This window comes from Sinocyclocheilus anshuiensis, unplaced genomic scaffold, assembly GCF_001515605.1.
Source record: "Sinocyclocheilus anshuiensis isolate Anshui unplaced genomic scaffold, SAMN03320099.WGS_v1.1 scaffold1225, whole genome shotgun sequence".
Classification (NCBI taxonomy): domain Eukaryota; kingdom Metazoa; phylum Chordata; class Actinopteri; order Cypriniformes; family Cyprinidae; genus Sinocyclocheilus; species Sinocyclocheilus anshuiensis.
In genome coordinates, this window is record NW_015552623.1 from 348943 (window position 1) to 359696 (window position 10754).

At 33.4% G+C, this 10754-nt stretch overlaps 2 protein-coding genes across 3 annotated transcripts in view; one reads left to right on the plus strand and one right to left on the minus strand.

Annotated features, from left to right (window-relative positions):
• Positions 1-3098: 3098 nt before the first annotated feature.
• On the minus strand, positions 3099-4522 carry LOC107666280 (UPF0235 protein C15orf40 homolog). Its single transcript, XM_016457510.1, has 4 exons — positions 4249-4522; positions 3923-4040; positions 3710-3837; positions 3099-3616 (listed from the first exon to the last, which is right to left on the minus strand). Exons 1-4 carry the CDS (start codon positions 4402-4404, stop codon positions 3524-3526), a joined length of 495 nt encoding a protein of 164 aa, XP_016312996.1. The 5' UTR covers positions 4405-4522; the 3' UTR covers positions 3099-3523.
• A 635-nt stretch (positions 4523-5157) lies between these two features.
• Positions 5158-10754, plus strand: part of glsl (glutaminase like) — a 17170-nt gene continuing 11573 nt past the window's right edge. Inside the window, exons 1-4 of one of the 2 annotated variants that reach the window (XM_016457532.1) lie at positions 5158-5451; positions 5934-6034; positions 8164-8231; positions 9778-9871. In XM_016457532.1, coding sequence (XP_016313018.1) covers positions 5210-5451; positions 5934-6034; positions 8164-8231; positions 9778-9871 — 505 coding nt within the window. In that variant the 5' untranslated portion in view covers positions 5158-5209. The remainder of the gene's footprint in view (positions 5452-5933; positions 6035-8163; positions 8232-9777; positions 9872-10754) is intronic. The other variant, XM_016457533.1, reaches the window with a different exon arrangement.

A 10754-nucleotide genomic window follows, 5' to 3' on the forward strand; every position in this document is an offset into this window, starting at 1 on the left:
AATTGTTCATGTTCAAATTTGAAGTATATTTATGTTTTAATATAATGTAATTAGTGCATTAACCTTGTGTGTTTTTTAACCACCTTCAAACCACCATTCATGTTATCATCACAAATTATGCATTTTCATTCATTAAGATTGAAATATTAAGTATTTTTATTTTATTTTTGATATTTTATTTTGAAATTTGTGACATTTGCATATTCATGTTTAATTATTTATACTTAATTTCTAGAAATTATGAAGTATTCAGTATTAAGTAGTATTTATTAAGTTATCCTATTTTGTTTCTAAATTGTAAGTTGTTCAGTGATGCCACATAATATTATGATTATATTTAAATCTTTGGTGTTACAAAGAGTATTACAGATAATGTGGTGTTACAAATACTGGATTTTGTCTTAAAAATTTTATAAAATAGATAAATAAACCCATGATCCTGCATAGGACATGTGGTTTGGAAAAATAAAATACAATAAATAAACCTGTGACACTATAGGACAAACAGTTTGGAAAATGGATTGATAAAAAATAAAATAATTTTAAAAATAAATAAATAAACTTGCCCTACTGTCTGTAGGGTTGATGTATTTAAATAAACCCACAATCGTACATACAGTAGAACAAGTGGTTTGAAAAACGAAAATAAATAAATAAATAACCATACAATAGGACAAATGGTTTGGATGGATAAAAAATAAAATAGTAAAAAAATCTAATGAATGTCCATGGGTCATTCATGAATGAACGATCCTGAATAATTAAAATATTAATTCTGTAAAAATTTCTTCAAAATGCAATTTAGAATACCTTTTACTGCATGCAGAGACCTCTTGGATTCATTTCATATCCGAATAGTGTCATCATTAACAATAAAAGCAGGATGTAGCCTTGTCCCGGAAGGAAGATGTGGTGTTGTCACACATCTGTGTGGTGCGGGTCCTCTTGGGTAATTAAAAATGTATCATTCAACATTAAACTGATCTTATAGATATACAATGGTCTCAGTTCAATACATAAATGAGTTGGTCTTAAGGGCTTGAGGGGTTTCATGTGCTATAGGCTGATCTGAAATATCATTTGCCTCAGTTATACTGTAAACATGATGCTAGCAGGAGAGATGGATCTGGCTGAGCATAAGTAATAAGTCAGTTGCAGTTTTGATGTCTGCAAAGAAAGATTAAAGTAATATTCATGGTAAACACTGAGACTTTGATTTATATGTAAATCTTATTCATAGATTTATGCAGTACAGTGTAGCTGCTAGCGAAAGATTGTGTTGTTTAGCTAAGGTGTTTATTTACGACCAGCATATTTGAATATATTTCCTGCACTTCCAGCAGAGGGCGCATTTGAAGTCAAGGATGAGAGCTTGCCTGATCAATAGCATTAAAAAATGCGATAGAAATTCGTAATTTCAATGACTCACACAGATTTACATGAAAAAGCCACAGCTAATAGCTGAGGGCAGCTGTTAAATGAAGTAATCCTGCAATTAACATATGTCACAATGACTTTAATAGATACTCATCCCATTAACAGAACAGTGTTTAAATTATGACATATTGTGTGGCTCTATGGCTTTCAGAAAGGCAGCTTTGTGAAATATGATTTTAGTAGAGGAAGGGCCAGCATGTCTTCTCCTCCCACTCATCTTCATTTAGCTCTAAAAGAGACGTTTCTCCTCAATTACTGGTAGGATTTCACCATCCACAGGGCATAAATCATCCGCACAGTCCCGTAATAACAAGATATGTCTTCATGACTGCGCTAATGACAACATAATTTGGTTTAATCAAGCTTATAGTTGTACAAGAAATAAAAAAATCCTTGAGTCACTTGTAGGAGTAAATCTAAGATTCTAAATCGAAACAACCTGTGGAGTTCAACCAGTTTATAAGAATATATCATATATATGTATATGTATAGTAGCTGATGAGCAGAATTTGATCATTCAGGTCTCAGTAACCCTTTCTGGTAATTCACAAAACAGATGTTCCAAATTCATTTTAAAATATGACCTATTTGTGTGGTTTTATTGTATAACAAGTGAAAGGTATTGTAAAATTGGATATCTCTGACAAATAATTTTTAATTCAACAAGTCGATACATTTTTAGATGAAAATAATTAGTTTTCATTTCATAAGGCCTATGCAATATCCGTTTATTACAGAACGAGCTCTGGGAACAGGCAAATAACCAGAGGTTTCCATTTATGGAAAGGTTATATTGCAAGAATAATGAATGTAGGAGGATACAGAGCTACGGCTGCGTGATTAAATGTAAACATGTGTCAGTCCTCATGGCTTTTCCTCTCCTAATGGCGGGGGTGCCTCAAAATGTCACTAAAGGAAAAGAAAAAAATAATATTTGCTTCTTTACTTTGTAATGTACTTAAGTAAATAATCAAAAACAAAAGAATAGTTTCATTTATAATCCTTTCTAATTTTAGTTACTTTTAAATACTTTATTTGCTTGCTTTTCATGCATGGTGTGAAAATCACAGCTAATATAAATGCTCAAAGAGTCTGATTTGCACTAATATGTATGTGTGATTGTAAAATGCTTTTGTGTCATATAAATCGTTTACGATTAAAAAATGACTAGGGATACATTCTTGATGTCCCAATGATACAAAGATAAGATTTTAAACCGAATACAATGCTGATATTGAGACTAAAAATCTTTAATATTCATTGATGGGTTCTTAGCTTAATAGAGAATGTCTGGTAACCATACTCATTCTGTTCTCCTAATGAACACATTTGTCACTAAACCTCAGGCACTTCTTTAAAAAAAAAAAAAAAAAGGCAGGAGCAGGATAATTATCTTGAAAAAAAAAAAATAAATATATGAAAACTTTAAACAATAACATTCTTGATGTCCCAATGATACAAAGATAAGATTTTAAACCGAATACAATGCTGATATTGAGACTAAAAATCTTTAATATTCATTGATGGGTTCTTAGCTTAATAGAGAATGTCTGGTAACCATACTCATTCTGTTCTCCTAATGAACACATTTGTCACTAAACCTCAGGCACTTCTTTAAAAAAAAAAAAAAAAAGGCAGGAGCAGGATAATTATCTTGAAAAAAATAAAATAAATATATGATAACTTTAAACAATAACAACTTTAAATATGTATTTTGTGACAAATTGTATGTAGTCAAAAATAAACTGGTGCATGGGCAATGTTGGCAAGGCATGTAAAATCTGAACTAGTAGGGAAAAAATCCTTATCGTTGAGCCATATTGTTATACATTTAAAAGATCATAATTTCCTCATCCTCACAAAAATGTTTGGCCTGCATTCAACATTCCCCTCATAACATCTTTATTAAACACAAAATAATTAAAAACTGGTAAAACATACAAAATAAAATTGCTTTTTATTTGACAAAATCTAAATATAATATTGCATGGTTTTAAGATGCAAACTGTGACATGTAGAAAATGATAGATTTTTGTCTTATTATCCTGGCTCAAATGTGGCTCAAAACAAACGATCCACTTCAATATCAACCACTAGCTTCTGTCCTCAGTTTCTTCAAGATTTCTTCCTGGCTGACAGCTGCAGTCACCCTGATAACCTTTTCTCTGGATTTGGAGCCCTATGAAGCAATTGAAACCGTATTGTTTATTATATCATTATAGTGGGCAGAAAACATTTAAATACACCATAGCTGGCGTTTAAGGCTGCTGACCTTATCTAACGATACTTCACTCTTCTTCAGCTCCAGGACTTTGGATAAATATCGCAACAGCTCGGCGTTGGCCTCTCCGTCTGTCGGCGGTGCAGCAATGGCGACCCCCACCGCCTCCTCAGACACATCTGTCACAAACACAATGCTTATGGTACACGGACTCCTCATAGATAAAGGCTAAGTTGGTTTCTTCATATATTTACAATACTCAACCAGTGACTGCGTTTTGTTTGGCCCCGGGTTTAGCATGTATTGCTATTGTAATTGTCCCGTCTTTAACTTTAGTAACCGGGCCGCGTGGTGTCTCCGGTGGTTTTGGGTTGCTTTTGCTCTAAAAGAGAATAGAGTTTTACATTGTTACAGGATTAATGTTATTAATTGAAAGTCAGAACATCATTACCAGAATTAAAGCTAATACTAGACACATATCTAGGCTTTGGCTTAGTACTGTCATTATTAAACCGATTATTATTAATACACATGCATGAATAAATATAAATATTCATAAAACATTCAGTGTAATATGTAATGAGCCCTACCGTCATGTCCTTCTTAGGCATATTGTTGTATTGTGAGTAAACACTATTAGAGACGGAGCTGTAAAGTGGGATTTTCCGCGACCGACTGCACAATGCTGAGGGACGCACTAGTGGAAATGAAGATAATCGCACAAAACTGAGAATTTGGGAATGCATTAGCTAGAAGACATAAACATTATCCAAGTGTCTTGAGTGAGCAGCATGAGTTACTTGTGACAACAGTTTACATGAGAAACGCGCATGACAACAAATGTAAATACGTTTAGAGCGTCAAATATGCGCGCTAAATGCGCAGAACAGAGACCGCGTGGAGAAAAGGCGTTCGAATAAGGCTGATGTTATTTATTTTTTCTTTTCTTTTTTTTTCTTTTGATCTGGCATTTTGATTTGGCAATGTTTCTAGTAGTGCTGGTGGTGATTTTAGTTGTATTTTTAGTTGTAATAATAATTAGTAGAAAATTTAATTATCATACACTACATCTAAAATATACACTTATTATCAATAAATAAAATAACACATGAATGAATGAATAAATAGCTTAGTAGTCGTGATTTTAGTTGTATTATATATTTTAATAATAATTATTATTATTAATTATTAATATTATCAAAATATAACCGTATTATTAGTATGAGTGGTGTTTAATTTAGTTGCATTGCTATTTTTGTAACTGTAGTAGTAGTAGTAGTAATAATAATAATAAAAAGAAGTATTATTAGTAATTTTAGTTGCATTGTTATTATATACTAAAATAATTGTTTTAAAGATATTTTTACATAAATAACTATTATTTTTAGCAATAGTGAATGTATTATTATTATTATTATTATTATTATTATTAACACCAGTAGCAGTAGTTGTCTAGTAGTACTAGTATTTTTTTTCTTGCCTATTTGGTTCTCCAAGAACCAAAGGTATTTACAAGGTATTCCTTTCCAGAATAGAGATCCCTCCTCCAAGATGCAGTTAAGTTCCTCCTATTTTCATCCAGCTAAAAACTGGTTGTTCACACTGAGACTGGCTCAAACACTTTTCTTACTGTGTGCACAGCTGCCAAAAAAAGAGTCATCTTTGTCTTCAGATGCTAGACAAAGACACTATTTGGATTTGTTAAAACGCCTAGTTGACTACCAAAGTATAAAGGGAAGTGTCATCATGGAGAACAGCTTAAGCCAAGAAGCAGAGGAAAATCCCTATCTGTGGTAAGAACTGTTTTAACTCTCAAACATACGGAAAGTAAGTTTTAAATGCATAAAGTCTGAACCTTGAATCAGTCTTTTCTGATAGTTTAGCCCTGCACAGTGCTCTCTTTAACTAATTAAACTAAAATAAAGTGCAGAATATATTCTCTCATCAAGCACTTGTGCACAGCTTTGAGTTGAGCTGACAATTGATAGCTGTGTCAGATCTCACACAGATGTTTCTCACAGTTGAACTGCTTTTCATGACTAGACTTGTCTTTACACAGACACACTTGCTTTGATCCCAAGGTCTCTTTTCAGTGGATACACAAAATCCTCTGAGAATTATATATTAATATAGTTTTCTGATATTTATTATGGCAAAAGGCAAGCTGTCAAAAAACACTTGCATTTCTAACTTTTGTTAATGCATATTTGAAATGAAACATACGTGCTTTCTCAAGAAACCCATGTGAGCAGACAGTAAAAAAAGGTTTTTCTAGTCTTCAGAGAACACCGTCTCTCAGACGTAAATGGAGAAAGCGCTACGGAGGCCTGGATGGTAATAAACTGCTGGAGCCAAATAAGGAGGACGACACAAGAGGTACAAAAACAAAACACTGCAAGAGTGTCATAGATGTGAGCCTGTGAACTTGGTGTTTCCACTGACAGTGGCCCCGGTTGTGAGTGTCACATTAGCTGTGCATGGGAAAGTGTATTCTGATCATTGATTACGGCTCACCGCCCAAATTCCAAATTCACATCAGCTCTATAGGAAAACTCCAAGATCAGTGTGAGAGTGCTGCTCAAAGTAGACCAAATGAATGGGACAGTTCTGTAGACGCTCTCATTTAAGCATGCTTGTGGTCAACATCTGGGCCATAAAAATGTGCAAAGGCAGTGGGTGTGTTCTGGGGAGGAGTGATGTGGCATATATTGGTTTTAGTGTGGCTGACGAACACATATAATGCTATATAAAGCTTTATAATCTTTGCTATAGCTTCCTCTTTCACTGACATGAATGTAAATTTTATATAACCATTTTTAAACCATTTAAACCATTTTTTACAAATTTAAAAATATAGAGATTTATTTTGAAATTAGTTACATATGTATTTTAGTTTACAAATAAAGATTGCAGCAGCAGTTTAAAAGAATAGTTCACTCAAATATGAAAATTTGCTGAAAATGTACTCAGGCCATCCAAGATGTAGATGAATTTGTTTCTTTATGGGAATAGATTTGGAGAAATGTAGCATTACATCACTTGCTCACTAATGGATTCTCTGCAGTGAATGGGTGCCGTCAGAATGACCAAACAGCTGATAAAAACATCACAATAATCCACATGACTCCAGTACATCAATTAAAGTGAAAAGTTGTGTGTTTGTAATAAACAAATTCATAAAGGCGCTTTAACTTTTAATCATCTCTTCTGGCCAAAATATGAGTCAATAATCCATAATCCATAATAATGTATTTATATATGACTCTGGACCACAGAACCAGTCATAAGTCGCACAAGCCGATTTTTTTGCACCCTCAGATTCCAGATTTTCAAATAGTTGTATCTCGACCAAATATTGTCCTATCCTAACAAACCATACATCAATGGAAAGCTTATTTATTCAGATGTTGTATAGCCACCAGGGTCATATATACAGTATATACAGTATATATCAGCTGCTTGGACTCTCAGTTTGACGGCACCCATTCACTGCAGAGGATCCACTGGTGAGCAAGTGATGTAATGCTAAATTTATCCAAATCTGTTCCCATGAAATAACAAATTCAACTACATCTTGGATGGCTTGAGGATGAGTAAATTTTCAGCAAATTTTCATTCTGGGGGGAACTATTCCCCAAGTGAGCAACTCAAAGACTTATGGCATAGAGTAAAACTGCTTAGACTGTTATAAACCACATTCACATTGTTTTGTAAACTATATTTATGTTATGTGGGTTTCCTTTAAAATAAACATAATTAACTTACGTTCAAGTTTCACCCCAAGGGATGGAAGTACCGTCTGCATAACTTCGTCTGGCATGTACCACCATATCTGGGCACAAAATCAACTTCCTGAGATGAGGATATTCAACCAAAAATGAAAATAATTCACCCTTGTGTAGTTCCACACATGTATGAATTTTTCTTCTATGGAAAACAAAACAAGCTGTTTTTGTCCATACGATAAAACTGAATGGGGTCCAAAACAACACTGGACACCATTGACTTTCATTGTATAGACTAAAATATATTTTTTTGTGTTTGTCCTGTGGAATAAATGTCATACAGGTCTGGGATTACATGATTTTCATTTTGGTTAACTACTGTATGCCTTTAAGATTTATTGTTCTTTTGGATGGAAGATTACGAGTAAAAATAGACAGATTACATTCCGTCCCCTATCCACAGCAGCATGGTTTCATATGTTTCAGCTTTCAGAAAATGTTATTATGTGGGATTTGCTGAGGTTTTGGACCGAGCGGACAACACAACACAACACAAACAATGTCTTAAACTCGCAAGAAACTCTGTGTCCTAGATTCTAAAATAGCCTCATATACATTCTTTGCTGAGGCAATGCTTAGTGGTTTTCAACTTCGAAAATCCTTTTTAAATCTTGCACTCACAAATAAGCACTAATCTTAATCTTTAAACCTCTCTCAAGATTCAGCAAAGGAGGATTTTTCTCATCCTGGGTTTTTATTCTTTACCCCCCACTCATTCAGAGAATGGAGAGATGACCGATGCCCTCACCAACAGGAACGCAGACCCTGTGAAGCTTACTGCGTCTAAGGTACATGCTGAGTCCTGCATAACCACACCCACGCATAAAATATAAAACAAGCCTGGAGGCGTAAAACTATGACCAGCATTATTAAAAACACTGAGGTGAGGGACATTTCAATACACCTGTGCTAATGTGCCGTTTTACTGCTGTCTAAAATGAGACTCAGCCATTCAGCTGACATTTGCAAAAGAGATGTTTTGATTTAAAGGATTATTCCAGGTTCAATACAAGTTAAATGGTAGACTGTTTATTACCACAGAAAATAATGTGGCTCATCTCTTTTTTTTTCTCCTTCTCTTTAAAAAAAAGGCAGTGAGACACTTTTTTGAGACTTTTTTTTTTAGGTTTTTGAAGCATTTTTTTTTTATAAACACACTATTAATTCTTGTAATTAAATTTGTGTATCATGTAATGTAAAATTCAATAATGTTGCACAGAAAAACAATTTTATCACACTAAAAAAAGTAAACATGCATATTCTAACCCCTGTGGGGAAAAAAAGAACAAAGCTAATTTTTAAAAAGAGTTCTTGTTACGGAAATAAAAACTGAATCTAATGTTTTTGGACACTTAATTGCATGTTAATTGAAAACGTATTATAGTTTACTCTATTTAATTGAATTTATCATTTAAATTGTAAAATTTAAATTTATTTGGACTTTTAGTTCTAGTTAGCTGAATTAGGTGCTTTTTTAAACCACTTAAAAGGATATAAGTACATCTTTATAAGTAATTTCACTATTAGTTACAAAATACACAATAGTGTATTTATACACATAGTATACACAAGTGGCCTTTTATTTCATTAATATCATGTTATCTGCAAGTAAATATTTTAAGGAAAAATATAGAAACTCTTTGGTCATTTTTGAGCAAGATGCTAACGGTCTAATCAGATTCAATGATCTATGCTAAGCTACAGCTAAAAGTGCTACCGCCAGACCCGGAGATCGGCTGAATGGATTCGAAAACGGTAAAACTCAACTGTTTAACTCTAGGGGAGTTGGAAAATTAGCCTATTTTCAAAAATAGTGGAGTGTTCCTTTAAGGTTTGAAGTACACTCAATACAATTACTCAAACTCCAATAAAGACATTGGACGACATTGTCTCCTCTGCTTAGTGTAGCATGTCTGTACAAAGACAATAAGTTAGCATGTACTTCACCTGTAATAAAATCCCAGCCCTGCAGACGTTGTTACTGCTGGAGGCTAACATTTGTTAGCTCACATGCTGACATGAGAGAGTAATATGTCTCAATATGTTTCCCCGCAGCCCTAAACACCTGCAATTAGTTAGACTTCAAAGACGTGTATGGCACCAGCATTATGTTGTATGTTGTATTTCATCAGGCTTCAAAAGGTGTAAAACGCTTAGATAAGCTAATTCAGGCGTAGCATGCATCATGTCTAGGTCCGCATAAAAGCTAGTTCTCACTCGAAAAAATAATGCACAGACTGTTTGCTTGATGCTATATATAATTAACATGTAATAGTCTGTATATAGATAATTTTTCACAGCCAAGCTCTCAATACATGTTTTTAATGTTACTAGGAAACAAAAGCTGCAGGGAACATTCCACAACCTGCGCCAAGAAATACCTTTCCATCCCAGAGGCCAGTCAGTTACGTCTCTCCAGGCTCTACAGGTACAAGAGCAAAATAAAACAATATGTGCACTTATCTCCAGCGGCACATGTTTGTACCTCCTGTTAATTCTCTTTTGCTTTTATGTAGCTTTGTACTCTTGCTTCCTTTTGTTCAAATTATTACGGTTCTCGCGAGGCAGCAGTGTATTAATATTCCTCAAACATTCTGGTCAGGGTTTGTTCTACACCTCTAACCTTTAAGTACTAAATGTCTGCAAATAATTGGGCTTGGTGTATGAATTCCATTCAAATGTTATTTGTAGATAATTTCAGCTTCGTTTTTCTCTCTGAAAATCTCTCATTTACTTTTTAATTGACTTTGGAATGCTATGTGGGATTCTACAGCAATGTATTGTGATTTTTATACATCTGTTAGCATAATAAATTGTGATTGATCTTGTCTGCCTTGCATATATTTAAGCATTTAATTGCTACCTTAACACTGTACAGTGTGTATGTGTTGATTTTGTGTGTGTAGCTGGTTTACTTTTTTAATATAATATTTTATGTACACTACTGTTCAAAAGTTTAAAAAAGTACATTTTTTAAAGAAATTAATACTTTTACTCCGCAAGAAAGCATTCACTTGGTCAAAAGTGACAGTAAAGATGTTTAATTTATTACAAAAGATTTTTATTTCAAACAAAGGCTGTCCTTTGGACTCTCTGTTTATCAAAGAATCTTGAAAAGCAATCTATCATGGAATCAGGAATATCAGGAATAAATTACATTTTAAAATATATTAAAATAAAACAGTTATTTTAAATTGTAATAACATTTCACAATATTACTATTTTTCTGATTACATAAACACATGTGAGAATAAGAGACTTCTTGCAGATTCTAGACATTTTAACAGTATATATATATATATATATATATA